Source organism: Sebastes umbrosus, chromosome 4, assembly GCF_015220745.1.
Source record: "Sebastes umbrosus isolate fSebUmb1 chromosome 4, fSebUmb1.pri, whole genome shotgun sequence".
NCBI lineage: Eukaryota > Metazoa > Chordata > Actinopteri > Perciformes > Sebastidae > Sebastes > Sebastes umbrosus.
Window position 1 is genome coordinate 1,705,161 of NC_051272.1, and position 16,668 is coordinate 1,721,828.

At 41.9% G+C, this 16,668-nt stretch overlaps 1 protein-coding gene across 1 annotated transcript in view; it reads right to left on the bottom strand.

The window, feature by feature from the left end:
- Window positions 1-257: 257 nt before the first annotated feature.
- The window catches only part of nell2a (neural EGFL like 2a), a 98,197-nt gene continuing 81,786 nt past the window's right edge, over window positions 258-16,668 (bottom strand). The window contains exons 16-20 of the mRNA XM_037767356.1: window positions 14,146-14,286; window positions 11,319-11,512; window positions 7,734-7,910; window positions 3,174-3,398; window positions 258-1,078 (exon numbers count right to left, since the gene is read on the bottom strand). Of these exons, the coding sequence (XP_037623284.1) occupies window positions 1,037-1,078; window positions 3,174-3,398; window positions 7,734-7,910; window positions 11,319-11,512; window positions 14,146-14,286 (779 nt within the window). The 3' untranslated portion in view covers window positions 258-1,036. The remainder of the gene's footprint in view (window positions 1,079-3,173; window positions 3,399-7,733; window positions 7,911-11,318; window positions 11,513-14,145; window positions 14,287-16,668) is intronic.

A 16,668-nucleotide genomic window follows, 5' to 3' on the forward strand; every position in this document is an offset into this window, starting at 1 on the left:
TTAATGTTCAGTGTTTGTTCAAATTGGTTTGATTCAACTTTATGACCATTTTGGAGAATGTAGTTTGTGCTTTCTGTTATTTAGCCGACCCTCATTGATATAAATGGAGTGGGCAAAATAATAGAAACATTATAATCTTCATGAAGGTAGGATTTATTGCACTAGACTGTTGTCTTACATTGCATTTGTTTTAGCTAGGTGTACTTAATAAACTGGCAACTGAGTGAACACAATAACACACACGCCAAAGACAAGAATTAAATGTAAATGGAAATACTTTATTTCACTATTACACAATAACAAGCTTGGAAAGAAAAATTACAAAAAAGAGAAATGGAACAAAATGCTACAAAGCACCACATAATATAGACAATTCATACATGTGGCAACGGAACCTTATGCTAACTGCCTTTTACTCTATCTAAGGGATCATCATCATCATCATCATCATCACTGAGAATTTAGAAATCAGCAAAAATGTTTGGACATCAAGCACAGTCATGCCAGTAATAGTAATATCTTACAGATTCATGTAGCAATGATTCGGAGTGGGGGGGGGGGGGGGGGGGGACGGTGATCCTTAAAGGTTCACTCTAAAGTGGTGAGACGGAACAAAGAGAGTGGGTTTGAGGAAAACTGTAGTCCATCATCTGTTTGGTATGATATAGGTTTGCATTTGGTATAAAGAGGAGTTGAGGAGGCAGACGTGGGTCACAGAGGATTTGCAGAAACACTCTTGACGTGCGTGAGGCACCAGCTGGCCGGAGTTCACCATATAGAACATACAATAAGAGCTAGAAATCAGCAGAAAGTACCTGAAGGTTCAATTTGTCTGTATTTGACATACGTGACATTGTATGAGTTATCCTGATTCGTAAGCCCCGTCCATTTGGTTCAGCAGGCTAAAAACAAATCCTAACAATGCAAAACGCTGTGTGACCCACGTCTGGGAGGAGGACAGTGAGGAGGACATAGGGGTGGTGTTACTTTTTTTTACATGGAGAACGCTGTACAGGTGCCTTCAGATCTGCCGAGACTAAAGGCACATGGGGTCCACTGAGCAGCAGATGTGTCCGTTCTGGAAATGACAGGAGAGAGAAGTCACACTTTAACCTCTTTAAAGCTCAACAGTTCATATTTTCAGGTGGCGACGGCGGCGGCGGCGACGGCGGAGATGCTGCAGCAGCATACAGGTTCAGTTTGGCATTTAAAATTCCTCTGGGTGTCATTTCGGCAACAACTGATCCAAGGTGGAGTTATTCTACTGAGAATAGAAATGTGAACGGTCTCAGAGTCTCATTTGGCTTTAAACTAGGGGAAGCTGATGAACTCCCTGGATCGCTAAAAGTTTGCAGCTCTGTATATGTGCTAAATCACCAAACCAAATCAGAACGCTATAAAACCGACTGTACCGAAAGCAGCCCTGTTCAGAAACATTAAATCCACCTTTATGTGTTTGAATTCAATGCAAGTCTATCTTTGCAAGATAGCATAAAGACTTTGAATATTCATCAGCTCGTCTATTGAGAATGGCTGCAAATGTAGACGAGCAGAGAGAAAACATTCCATCCTAGAAACTCAAGGCAAGGGAGTCAGTCTTTGTGGATTACTCCGAAAGCTGAGGCAAACAATTTATGCTCACAATAGTTAATGAAGAGGATATTCGCCTGCATAGTTTACTTCCCCAGCGATTGTTTCTGTGCCACAAGTCTTAAAACAAAAACTTATAGAGAGCAGCTTTCTCAAACCAATTACGTGAGTTTGTCTCCGTTTTCTAGATAGAATATCTGAGGCTCTATACATTGTAAGTGCTGCGTGTGCAAACATGTCTGCTTGTTTAACACCGGCTGTGATTCCCTGCTGTACTGTAGCTGAGCCAGAGGCCAGGAAAATGAGGGGCTGACAGATGTTTTCCTCACTGCGGGTTTCTCTTAGTCCGAGGTTTATTAAAGGAACAGTTCAACATGTTGGGAAACACACTTATCGCTTTCTTGCTGACAGTTAGATGAGAGGATCGATGACATTCTCATATCTTTGTATTAAATATGAAGCCGGCAGCCGACAGTTGGCTTTCTTAATTTAGCATGAAGACTGGAAACAGATGTCTTGTTGGAAGTTATTTACCTTGCACGGCTGCTGGATTCTCGCGATGTCACAAGATCATGCGAAAATCACGGGATCACATATCACACGAAAATTCCTAATAATGTAAAGTAATGCGTTTGTGGCGAACCACAGTACGGACCAATCAGCGTCCTGTGAGGAGCTGGCAGCTAACAGGCGTGGCTTAGGCGTGTGAGACCGTAGCGTGGGACGACACGGCGGCTCCTGAAGAGGTTAGCGGCGTAGATGCTGCTATAGCATCAGTTCTATCAGAACTGGAGAGTATTTCTTCATTGAAAGACGAGCAAAGCAAAGTACGGCACTGAAGGCCATGTTTTCGCTTATCATTTTAACATTTCTGTTTTTTATACATTATATATTGAGAGATATAACATGTTATTAAGTGAGCTTTAGAGGTGCTAGAGAGCAGATTTCGTTACGTTCGGACAGAGCCAGGCTAGCTGTTTCCCCCTGTTTCCAGTCTTTATACTAAGCTAAGCTAAGATATGTGAGTCAATCTTCTTATGTAATTCTCTGCAAGAAAGTTAATACACACATTTCCCCCCCAGAAATGTAACTATTCTTTTAAAGATAAGTGATAAGAGTATTCTTGTTAACAAATTGGTCCCTAATAATGTCAAACTTGGACAATTGAAAGTTCTCAAATGGAACATCACATGTTATTTGTTAAACTTTTTATTGTGCTTTTGAACAAAAAGTTTATTCTTGTATGAATATCAGATTTCCTTTTCTGTTACTGCTCTTTAGAACTTAGTGAAATGTGTGTTTTCTGTGTGCAAACTGCTGCATCAACACCTGCAGACATATTTACCATTCACGTGTCATAAACACAGCCACGAGGTGTTAAAGATGCACAAATCGATGCACAGATTTCCTCCTCAATGCAAAGTCGGGACCGTAGTGTACTATTCCTTTTTCTGACAAAGCACAGAGGGTTCTCAATCTCCAAACCATTTGTATCTGGTGTCTCGTCTGCCACTGAACTAGGCTGAACTGTAATTTGCTGTTTGGAGGAGGCTGCCGGCGGGGGCCGACTGGCGCTGCCTTACCTTGCACTGGCACAGGGTGCACTCTGTGCCATGTTTAATCCAGGAGGAGCCGCTGAAGCGTGAGATGTTGTGCTCGTCCGTGCACGTCTTGGTGATGTCGTTGCGGATGGTGTCGGCCTGGCAGGGGTCGGTGACGCAGCGGGGACAGCACTCGCCCTCGGGCACCACGGTAAACTCACAGTCCACGGGAGGGCACGGCAGAGGCCAGCAGTCCACCTGCCCCTGCTGGAGAGGTGGAGAGACAGAGAGAGAGAGAGAGAGAGGAGGTGAGATGGATAGACAGACAGAGACAGTTCAAAATAATAAATTGAATTTCCCAGCCCTAAACAAGTCATTCATGCATCTACACATATTTCTCCTGACGCTGTGTATTTGCATGCCAGAGGGAGCATCACTACTTGATGAAAAAAAGTTGTTAAGGTACCTAGAAAATCTAGATGAGCCGAGCAGTCTTCCAACAACGTCAGCAGCTTTCTGACTGGAGAAGTAAACGCTCCAGCTTTTTAATTGACTTGTTCTCTCTTATTGTTGTTCCCATATTAATCTCCAGCGTTCAGCACACAGAGCGCCTTATTGGATTCCTCCTGCTGCTGCCATTTTCTATTGGCCTGAGAAATCGGGTCATATAGATGTTGGCCAACTTTACACATCCTAACTACGCTACGCTATATCACTCTGGCCTGACCCACTTCTGCTTACGCTGCCATCCGTGAGCCATTCTGCTTCACACCTACTCTGGAAATGAAATATGGGCTCAGAGACTGTATATGTATAAGCACACGCAGAAAGCATACACACACACGTGCATTAAGTTACAAGAGGCTCGATGCAAGTGTCCCACCGGGGATATTTAATATCACTGAAAATCCTCTGGCTCAGCATTTTTAGAAATGTTGTTGTAAATTAGACCGGCTATAAAGCCGAGGCTCACGCCGTGCTAATGCTCACTCCCTGCCTCCCTGCCTCCATGGCGTGTGTAAACATTTGAAGCGGGAAATCCCACCCCCCCCTCCGAGTGGCGACTCTTTGCTCGGAGCCGGAGGGAGGGATTGAATGGAGCCTCAGGTATCTGTCCCACGCTGTGAAAAGGGACACCGTCGTCTTTGTCTGCTTATGCAGATGTGGCCTATGATCACAAAGCAGAAGGAGATTTGCTACTCACACAGAGCGCCCGCAGAAACTTGATCAACTTTAAACTGAAACCATTTCTTTGTGATGTTTCAGATTATTTTAATCCTGCTTTGCATTCAGCGGTCGTGGTATCTGTAATTTAATCACTTTGCTTTTACACAGACAGATGTAAGGATTCACTGTGTGTGTTATAAAATGCCTCCAGGAGATTAAAACTAGTGACCTTTTATATTTGCCTGGGATCAGCCGACAGTAATCACACTCTTCCTTTTATTCGCCTCGACCTAAAGCGCCGACCTACGGCGAAGGAATTTGCTTCTTTGATCTCCTGGCGATTTAACAAGATAGCAAATCACACAAGTGTGCACATTCCACAAAAAGGCCACATTCTTGATTTCAAATGGTTGCACAGGGCGGCTGAGAAGGATTCGCATCTTGGTCTTGGGAGAATGATTTGCCCATCTGGCTGCTGTCGCTGTATGTTTTAAGGCCCCTGCTGAGCCCGGACAGCCATGGCTCTGCTAAGTGTGGCAGCATTCAAGGTTCATTTCACGTCCCTGTCACGCTACTGGAGCCGCCGTACAGTATCGCACAGCAGCCTTCTTCAAACGCTGCTCTTCATACCGTGTGGCTGCTGGTCCTTTGCTTTGCTTTGCTTGGCTGTGTGTGTTTTCTGTGCATCTTTCATTGATTGTGTTTTATGTCTGACAGTGTGTGTGTGTGTATGCGTGGATGTATGAAAGCATGAGCATGTGTTGCCGTGGTGACAGGTGTGCCTGCATTCTCAAACATGGAGTATGTGTGTGGACACGTGTATACTAGGAGTGGGGGAAAATCAATACAGCATAGTATCTCGATATTTAGCGTGGCAATATTGTATCAATACACAAACGTCAAGAATCGATCTTTTATTATATAAACTATTAACCTCTTAATAATCCGACGGCCGCTGTTCTGTCATTCAGAGGTTTTAGCGGGCTCAGTCTTAAAGCTAGAGTGAAGATACTGGTATCTTATGAAACTAGAAAACCTAAGGAATCCATTAGTACCATGTCATGTTAGCTTGTCGGGAAGAACACTAAATAAAGTTATGCTAAATTTTGGTGAGGAAAAACTGGCATGGCCATTTTCAAAGGGGTTCCTTGACCTCTGACCTCCAGATATGTGAGTGAAAACTATATCTTATTAGATAAAACAGATGTTGACAAACTGCATAATTTGCAGTTGAAAAAAGGTAATAAACAGCAATATATTGCAATTACGGCTGTCAATCGATTAAAATAGTTAATCATGATTAATCGCATGATTGTCCATAGTTCATCGTGATTAATTGCAAATTAATCGCACATTTTTTATCTGTTCAAAACATACCTTAAAGGGAGATTTGTCAAGTATTTAATCCTCTTATCAACATGGGAGTGGACAAATATGCTGCTTTATACAAATGTATGTATACATTTATTATTGTAAATCAATTAACAACATAAATCAATGACAGATATTGATCCAGAAACCCTCACAGGTACTGCATTTAGCTTAAAAAAATATGCTCCAATCATAACATGGCAAACTGCAGCCCAACAGGCAACAACAGCTGTCAGTGTGTCAGTGTGCTGACTTGACTATGACTTGCCCCAAACTGCATGTGATTATCATAAAGTGATGGTCAGAGGTCAAGGGACCCCTTTGAAAATGGGTTGAAAATGACAGTTTTTCCTCGCCAAAATTTAGCGTAAATTTGGAGCGTTATTTAGCCTCCTTTGTGACAAAGTAGTATGACATAACATCTAGTTTCACATGATACCAGTATCTTCACTCTAGCTTTAAAACTGAGCCGCTACAATCTAAGAATCGCAAGTTGCGTTAATGCGTTAAAAAATTAGTGGCGTTAAAACTAATTTGCATTAACGCATTATTATCACGTTAACTTTGACAGCCCTAATCGAAATATATCTTATCTATATCTATATCTTATCATCGTAACACTCAGCATATCGCAAATGTTTAAAATCACAATAAGATGGTATCCTCTGGTGATTCCCATCCCTACGATGTACTCGTGTTTGCATACTCTATGTGTGTGTGTGTGAGCGCTGCTGCTGCTGAGACCGGCATGCCCGCATTCTCAAATGTGTTTGTGTCTGTTTGTGTCAACACATATAAGTGCCTACAGTGAGCACAGAGAGTGAAGCCGAGCGAGCCCATTTCCAGCCGGCTGTGCTTCCCTCGCTGCCTCTCAGCCGAGCAGTGATTTTCAAGCTCTTCTATAATGGCTCGCTGTAAGAAATCTAAAAAGCAACCCTCAGGTCCGGGCATCAGGACGGCATTACAATGGCGGAAGGGGGGAGGGAGAGGGAGGAAATGGCATTAGTGTTGCTACTCAGACCATAAATCTGTCAGACTGGAGCCAACTTCTATCAGCTGGTGTGTCAGATCTTTAAAAGCAACAAAAGGGGGTAAAAACAATTGATAAAAAGGAGTTGTAAAGTGCTCGTCTGAGATCCACAGCAAAGATGATTTGTGAGTCACTGAACAGACGGAGTGACACTAGTGTGGGTGTGTGGTGCAGCTGAGTGTGGGAGAGGCAAAGACAAGTGTGGTAGAATGTAAACGATGACATTTGCATTTAATATGCATACGGATACGTGGAGAGAGGGGGGGGGCATCGCAGGTAGAAGGATTTATTGTTTCTGTCAGGTTTATTGGGAAACACTCATGAAATGCTTCCCTGTTGTTTGAACAGCAGCGCTGTGTAAAGGTCGACACGGAGAGAAGACCGCAGAGAGAAACAGTGCGTATGTCTCATCGTGGAAGATTTATACGACGAACACAATGTTATTTTGTTTTGTATGAGGAACAGGATTGCATGTAGAGGACACTCAACATGCTGCAAATACTCATCAATCAACACAACCTTCTCAAAGCACACACACACAGATGATGCTCGGCGTTACACCTCCCACTCTCCAGGCAGGCGCACACATTTTCTCCTGTTCTCTCAACCTTGGAAGTATCCTTCAATAGAAAATGCATAATTCCATCAGAGCACACAACACTGCAGAGGGTCCTTTGAATGCTTTAAAATCTCACTAATCACTCGCTCCCTTTTCTTCTGAGTTGTAAAAAGCAATCTTCATTTTCTCCTCTCTGCAACCTTCCTATTCACCTCTTAATCACTCCCCCTCTCTTGCCACAAAACTTCTCTCCTTGACTTTCTTTACATAGCATCTCTCTCGTTCGCGAGCATTTCCATGGAGACTGTAGAGAGTATTTGTTCCGTTCCTTGTATGGGCACTGTGGCACAGCGATGAATGCTTTATGTTGTTTTTTCTTTCTCGCCGTAAAATTGCTCTTGATAAAAGCTTCGACTGAATTCCCGAGATTGTAAGTTTAATAAACATGTTTATTTCTCCAGCACCGACGACTCACCAGGCACTGGCACTGCTGGCAGTTCTCCACCCAGGTGTCCCCGCTGCCGTAGGTGAGCAGGCCGTTCTGGTGCAGACACTGGCTGCTCAGTCGAGGGTCGCACTCGGGGCAGCAGAACAGGTCGGCGTTGGGGTTGTCGCAGTCGCACACCATCCTGCGGCACATCACTTGGCCGGCCTGAGCACAAGGGAGCACAAACACGTATATATCACATGCATGCAAAGACAAGGCCATTTGTCTGATGGGATCATTAAACATGTATGTTGATAATAAATATTGTAATAAAAGGCTGTGTAGCCTAGCAACGGATGTGAAGCTTTATGGCTGTTCAGCCTCGGCTTGTGCCGTAGGAGAGACACGCCGGATTGAAAATGTATTTTATGAATACTGAAGCTCAGTGGTTCTTCAGGAGCTCCCGTTCATCAGCGTGGTGTTTGAAGAAGCACTTGGCTGTCTGGTTGTCTCGGTGATTTAAGGTTCCTTCAACGTATGAGAACAGCATTGGGTCTGAATTCAACTCATTACCTTCGTCACATCCTTCTCTCCTCTACTCACATCTGGTGCTGCCACTTTAATGTGCAACTGTCTGAGTAAATAAAAGAGATAAATGTGGAAATGTTTGATCCGGATACATGAAAAGTCGATTAATCAATTAGTCCATTGACAGAAATTTTTTTTTTAATTAAAAAAATGCCCAACAATATTTGGTTCCAGCTTCTCAAATGTTAATATTTTCTGGTTTTCGTAGTCTTCCATGATATTAAACCACATATCTTTGGGTTTTGAATATGTCAACTTGGGCTTTGAGGCTGTGAGAGATTGTGAGAGATTGTTCCAAACAATCAATTGTTGTTGAATATCTAGTTCAGGTGCCACTTTAGGTTGTTTTGAAAGCAATCGTATATTTCATTTCTTTTACACTAGATCACTGAAAGAAGAAGAGATGACAGGAAATGAGAGGAGAAAGGTCAGACACGAACCGAGGACGTTGCCGTTCATAGTTGGCACTGTGACGTACTTTGTGTTATCTAGTTTTGTATATGTTAGTCTGTTACGGTTTTTGCTGCCCATTTTGACCAGGACACTTTTGAAAAAGATTTTTAATCTCAATGAGGCTTTCCTGGTTAAATAAAAAAATATTTATATATTCTTTTTTAATTATTATTTTATTTTATAAATTTACATTTTTTTAATTAATTATTTTTTTAAGATTAAATAAAAAATATATATTTAAAGAAATCTGTTATAATTTGGAGTCAGCTATATTACAACCTATAATACATTAATAATTAATTAATAATATTACATCCTATTGCACGTTATATTCAGATACATTATTTCTTGTAATTTATCAACTGCACCACTGATACATGTGCAATAAGGGCTCTTATCACTGTGCAATAACTCACTGCCTTGACCGTATTGTAATTGTATTGTTTATATTGTATCATAGGTCAACATTTCTAGTTAGATATATATATTTACTTATTGTATTAGTAGTTTAGGTTAAGCTTGTATTGAACAAGGTTTTATCTTATCTTTTATACTGTATGTTATTTGTGATTGCACCTGATTGCATCAGGACTGCTTCAAATCTCGCTGCACTCTGTTTAGTGACAATAAATTAATCTTGAATAGTGCGATATATATATCAAAATGAGTATTAATGACAACAAAAATGCATGCAATGTACTTAATGCATGACGAATATAAATTAACATTTAACCCTGCAGGTTCCTCAATGCCCAAATATTAATTTCAGTTGTGCATATTTTTCTTTATTGTCACCTCATTTAGGATTTTGGACCATTTCAACGCCGAGGAGCTGCAGCGATACCTAGAGTTCCTGTAAATAGTTTTTTTCCCCTCCAATTAAATAAAAATACTTTAATTTTTAAAACGTTTTAGAAATTAGCGTCCCCCGCTGATAGACGCACTCATGCGGTAAAACCCCACCCATCCGGTGCTCCAAGCAGATTGAGACAATTAAGTCTTTGCATATTGCAGGACCTCAGTCTGGACACATCCCCGTCTTTGTCTCCTCTGTGATGTTTGACCTTGGTTTCCCCCCGTCGGTTAGTCGCAGCTCTCCCTCTGATATCCAGCTGTGTCCGTCCAAACAATAACATGTTTACTCCTCCGCTCCCTTCAATCGCTCAATAAAACTAATTTTGACAGGCAGCTCCTCAATCTCTCAAATCAATTAATATGACTCATTTAATTAAGGAGCCATTTCTGCCCTGGTCCTTTGTAATCAAATGAATAATTTGCTGCTTGATCATTCACTACCGACACTAATCCACTATAATCACCTTCATACTGCCAGACACTTGGCATTAGGGTTGAGTGAAACGCTGAAATGCAAAGTATGACTGGTCCGTGACCTGATAATCACGGAGAGAAAATGTGTGTTGGGATGATATAGGAGGAGTTTTCCGGACAAACTGTTCCCAGATGTCTTGTCACTGTGGTGTCAGAAATCAATCAAAGCAACTGCATCAAAAGAGTGAGTCACTCCGGTAGACCTTTAAAAATCACTACATATAGCTCGTGCACTTTAATGAAACTGCTCATCACTGTCATTGTCAAGAGCACTGTCACACATCAGGGTTTATTGTTGCCAGAGTTTCCATCTGCACTCACTTTTTGTGTCTTTCCATGCCTACACACTATCCTACACACTATCCTACACATTATCCTACACGTTATCCTACACGTTATCCTACACATTCTCCTACACATTATCCTAAACATTATCATACACATTCCCTTGTTGGTTTTAGAAAGGAGACGGGTTGCAGACGGGGACCGACTTTCATTTTCAGCAGCATTTGATTAATCATTGCATTCTAATATTTCCCAAAATGTACCTGACCTCTATGGATAATGGATCGCTGTTGGGGTGTAAAGACCATTTCAACCAATATAACAAATAGTGTTCACTGGAGAACATCGACAACCCCGCCTTTAACTGTCCTAAATATTGATGCCATTGGGTCATAGTACTATTCACTCAAAGGTGGCATGACATTGGTCCTTCATGCACCGTCACGTCATGTCTAATTTAAAAAGAAAACTTCATGCATTGCACCAATGTGCTAAGATATATATTTTTAAATATCTCCGGTTCAAGGGGAGCAGAATGATTACAGGACTAAACACGGTGGCGTTTGTTGCTGATTGGCACTGTGGGAGACGTCATCACTCATAGAGAAGAACAGGTTTACACTTGCTCTGTTATTCTTTGTTTAGACACTTAAGATAGCAGAGAGAGAGAATAAACAAACAGAAAACAGAAAATTCAATCATAGACCAGTTGGGTGCACATGCAGTACCAGAGAGAGGGAACGTCATTACTCAACTATCTTTGGCAGCGGGCACATTTCCTCTGTTTCTATCTCCCTCTCCGTCTTTTCTTATCTCATCCATCTTTCCACTTGTCTGTCTCTGTCGGTTTCATTCAATCCATGTACCTCTTGTCTCTACGCTCTCAGTGTCCATCTACCTCCGTCTCTACTCTCTCAGTGTCCATCTACCCCCGTCTCTACTCTTTCAGTGTCCATCTCTCAGTGTCTGTTTTCTTACTTGGCAGGAGCACACGGAGCACCTATCGCTGTCCAGCACCCAGATCTGCCCACTGTGCTTGACCTTGTTGTCATGGATACAGTCGCCGGTGCAGTTGTGCCCGTGGGGGCACCGGCAGTCATAGCCACCGTCCAGGTTGAAGCACACCGTGTCGTTGGCACAGGTGTTCCTCCCCGTCTTGCATTCATTAATATCTGCGGGGAGCGACACAGAAGATGGCATCACACATATGCTCAGTGCACTTCATGCATGGCTTGTGGAAAGCCTTGGTAATATTTGCTTTAATAACACGGTGACAAGGTAAAAGAGCATGTCCTGTAGTAATGAGCGCCAACATCTTTTGTCCACAATGACCTGCTCTCTGCACCCGTCAGCTCAAATGCAGCAGGAAAATATAACAATACAACATTTTTCTCGGGGGAAACATTTAGTACACGACTGTAATGTAACCCAGAAACCTACTTATGGTGAAATTATAACTTTGCTTTGTGAAGCACGGACAGGTTCGCGTTTTTTGAGAGTGCCTTTAATGCGCTTTTTTCCCTGCTTCTCCCCGACTCAAACTGACAGCCAGGACGGGGTCAACGAGTTGAGCAGCACTAGCACTATTGTTACAGGCAATGCTTCTATGTTGCTGTAGATTGAGGGTTTCCATTTTGACAGTTGACACTTCTCCTGGCGGTGCTGTATCACAGAGACTGTTCCAGAAAAATGAGCAGGCTGCTGCAAAAAGCAAACTGACGTTTTGGAGGGAAAACACGATAATGACATACCTATCCAATCACACCGTTACTTACAGGAGCGTAACGACACGTCTTATGAAACTAAAGTAGAGTGAGTTTCTGATGGCGGGTGACTCATAGATTCATATAACAAAGTTCTGCTTAATTAAAAGGCACTCTTTTCTTTGCTGTAACTTGCTCTTAATCCTGAATCTAAAATCAAAGAAAAGACCTTTAAAGGGGACATACCATGCTCATTTTCAGGTTCATACTTGTATTTTGGGTTTCTACTAGAATACGCTTTCAGACCACGTTGGGATTTATTTATATTTGTTTGTAAATATATGTGGAAATGTGCGCGTGTCTGGTGTTGGATTCTATCCTTTATGATTTTTATGTCCACCTTGTAAAGCACATAATGAGCACTCGTTTTGATAACTGTTATATATAGATAACCTTCATTATTATAATAATTATTATTATTATCAACCACACAAGATGTGTTTGTTAACAGATGAAACCTTCATTGCACAACATGAGACTAATATCCTACAATCTAGCGTTAAATATTACAAATACACAGAAAGTTATGACTTTCTACAACACGTGGTGTTTGCTTTCAAAACTAAGAGCCAATCAGCTCTTTGATCAGGCGTTTCCCATAATGCCCTGTGTCTTGCAGTCGGTGGAGAGCAACTGCGGCCGCCTCGATCTCGTGAGGTTATCGTTGCCCACGTGTGCATGACGTCGGAGCAAGTCGGCATCAAGTCGGACACAAATCTAACCGGCTTGCATTGCGCAGCGATCGCCGGTGATCGATTCTGCGCAGGCCTGACTCATCTCCAACGAGCCTGATGTAATGAGTCTGCATGTGATGAGTCTGATGTAATGAGTCTGCATGTGACATAGGAAGAGGAGTAAAATCTGAACAGCTTGTTGAATCACATGTTTTCTGACGTATGCAGCCCAGAACAGCCCTATCTCTGAATTCTCAATTACGTTTGAAGGTGTTACGGTCTCAGAGGACCGTAACAGAAGGGAAAGACATTTTGACAGGGATTACGTTTGTCTTTGACGTAAAAGATACTTTTGTAATGACAGTGACGTAGCACAACGAGCGTCGCACAGAGCAGATGACACAGTATATCGGTACTAAAAGGTACTTCTTGCAATGCTAAAATGCTCTAAAATCTAAGATCGAAAAAATGTATTATCTATTAACAAATTAATAATATATATATTATGTGTTAAAGGTCCCATATCGTGCTAATTTTTCAGGTTCATACTTGTATTTTGTGTTTCTACTAGAACATGTTTACATGCTGTAATGTTCAAAAAACACATTATTTTCCTCATACTGTCTGTCTGAATATACCTGTATTTACCCTCTGTCTGAAACGCTCCGTTTTAGTGCATTTCAACAGAATTGCAACAGAACTGTGTTGCTAGGCAACAGTTTGGGTCCATGTTTACTTCCTGTCAGCTGATGTTATTCACATACACTGCAACAAGAAATAAACCGGGACACATTTAGAATGTTTACGTTTAAAACCGTGTAATGGTCTAAATATTGTAGATTTGTGACATCACAAATGGACAGAAATCGAAAACGGCTTGTTTCAAACGCGCAATTTCTGAATACAGGCTGTGTGTATTTCTCCATATAGTGAGCGTTTTGATCGTTTAACAGTATTTATAAAGCACTTAAACCTGCTTTATAATATAAAAGACCTAAAAATCTCACTTTTCACAATATGGGACCTTTAAGATAAAGTGACAATATCCTGTTGAAGATTTTACGTTCAAGTCGCATCACAACTTCAAGATCTCAGACACATTTAAAAATGTAAATTTTGGACACTGATAACCTACATGTTTATTCTATTATATCCTGGAAAAAATAAAAAGAATAGAAAAATAAATCCTTTCTTCATGACTTGAAACATTCATGAAATGTCACAAATTCAAAGGTGACAATTTTGTTCTTTACAAAAAAAAAATGTGATTCCCTGCACCTGAATCCTTAAACCAGAATAACAATGAAACTTTTTTCGACCATCATGTTGTATATTTGTGTAAAAAGACAGTCGAGGTGCACCACTCACCTACACATGATTCCCCACTGGCGGAAAACAAGCCGTTGTCATGGTAGCCATCACGGCACTCACAGTGGTACCAGCCGGGCAAGTTGACACAAGTGGATTTACTATCGCACTCGACGAAGCCGTCTGCACACTCATCAATATCTGAAGAGAAGAGAAGAGAAGAGAAAGAAACAATAAGACCTCCGTATACGCTCACTGACATCTTTCAATATGCTCTTTACAGTCGACGGGCTATTGAGCTCCATTCTTGCCCGGTAGGCATTTTCAACATCGACGGGTTTATAATTGATATAACAAACGTGTCTGGCGTTTGAGTGAGTCTAGTCCGTAGGCTTCATTGATCAACTGTTGCGTTGCATAGCCAGAGAAGGACATCTGTATCAATAAAAGATAGCAGGGAATGAATGAATCTAATATAACAAGCCCTATTCTAAGAAGCCAGAGATTTAACAGGCTTGCGTTTTGAAATGTCAGTAAAAGTCCCACGCAGTCTAATCCTCCAACACATGCAGGCAAACAAATACATTCTGAGGTGAGCGTGCACCTTTTATTGAACTTTGCTCGGACATTGGGAGTTTCTATGAAGTGACCTGCGATGAAATCTCATTGAGGAGCTTTAACACGACTCCTAACACATCCTGTGGGTGGCTGTCAATAGATGGAGCTCGTGTTTGTTTTCATGGAGCTCCACTTAGAGATATCCTTGACTCTGCCTCCTCCTCGTTCTTGTCTTTAATAAAAGACTTTGATTACTGACGTTCTTCTTCTCTTGTATTTCTCCTTCCATTTCATCTTCTCTTCTTCCCTCTCTTCGGTTTACAACAGGCCGCCATTCAACCCCTTTTATTTCAACGAGCGACCCTGCTGCACCTTCCCCGCAAACATCAACCAAGAACAAATCCAATATAATTTCCAACAATGAGCATAATGCAAGCAGAGAGGCAGATCACTCTGATATTACAGCTAACATTTAATTAAACTAAGGGGGCCACACGAGAGAGGAAATAAAGCCTGTTATTACACGGTAGGGCTAAATATGTTAGGCCCAGACATGCACCGTGATTAAATGTGTCTGCATAGCCAGTGATGTGTTTTTTTTTTATGATTGTGCATGATGCATGATGCTCTCATTATGAAAATGGCAGTGTGCTGTGTCTGACCTTCTCCACAACTGCCTGCAACAGTATCCCCCATAGAGAGCGACAGGCAGACGGGCTCATGGTCCCCCGCCGCCCCGGCCAGTAATGGGATTAAGATCTATTGGCTAATGAGCCCACAGCCTTTTAATAGAATTTCTGCAGCAGATTAACCGTTGATGAAATGTCCTGCAGATTAGGGGCCTTATCTATTCTAAAAAATGGGAAGCATATTCCTTTTTTTCTCCGTACTGGACAGGTTCAAAATGCTCTCTCTTTCGGTGCGGCAGACTTTAAAAAGCTCACACTCCTTCTAATTACATCAGTTTGGTGCGAGCAGAGCGCCTCATTTTCTCCCCTTAGGTCAGCAATGCTGGGTGAAAAGGACACAGTCCACGGCAAACACCATAACTATCTCATCTTCTGAAAATTAATACAAATCCCCCCCCCCCCTCCCTCCTGAAGAGAAATATCCAATGCTGTTTGTTGTCTGCGAATTTCAGCGCGATAAAAGCGTGGGGAGCTTTTAAAGGGGAAAAGCTGCATGAGGTGTATTGCCAGAATAGAAAAACAAATCAAGCTGAATTTGTTCTTCTTCTCCCCAACGCCATGAAGATGTTCAAAGTACAACCGAGCAGTCGCATACTATTTATAACAGACACTGATGGCGAAGTGAAGTCTAAAAATATGCAAATGGGTTATTTTCAGCCAGTTTTCATTCAGGTGTTTTTAAAAAAAAACTTGGCTGTAACAACAGAGGGTTACACCCTCAACAGAAGATCCATCGGCGTCTCTTTCATCCGAGCCAAACCTGTCAGCTACAATTACGGCCCGTCGCTGCTGTCAAATCAACTTTTTAAAGTGCCGCTGTGTGTTTTTTAGGACGGTGAAACTCGCTCGTCGTCGCACCTTGGTGCTTGACAAGAATGAATGTGTGAGGTACAGTGAGGAAACAACACACTCGCAAAAGTCTCGCCTTCTCTTTTATCATCTTTGCGTAAAAGGATAATGGAAGATCATTGTAATTAAATCATCAACGATGACAATCAGACAAGGAGCGCTGCCTGAGAGCTCTACTGAATCATCATGCTTTAGTTGAATCATGGATGGTGCAGCGTTTTCACTTGTTAAATCATGTCATGTTTTTCCTCTCTCTCTCTCTCTCTCTCTTTGCTCTGGAAAATAAAGACTACACAAAACAAATTTTTCTGTCTCCATCTCCCGGAGAGGTCAAGGCCACGGAACAACAGTTATTTTGGAGTTACCTTGCTGACTGAAAGACGTGGAAACTGACAAGAGAAAAACCCACACAAAGAGAGGAGGAGGAGGATGAGGGTGGGCTTGAGGAGGAGGAGAACAGGAAGGAGGAGGAAGAGAGACGATGAGA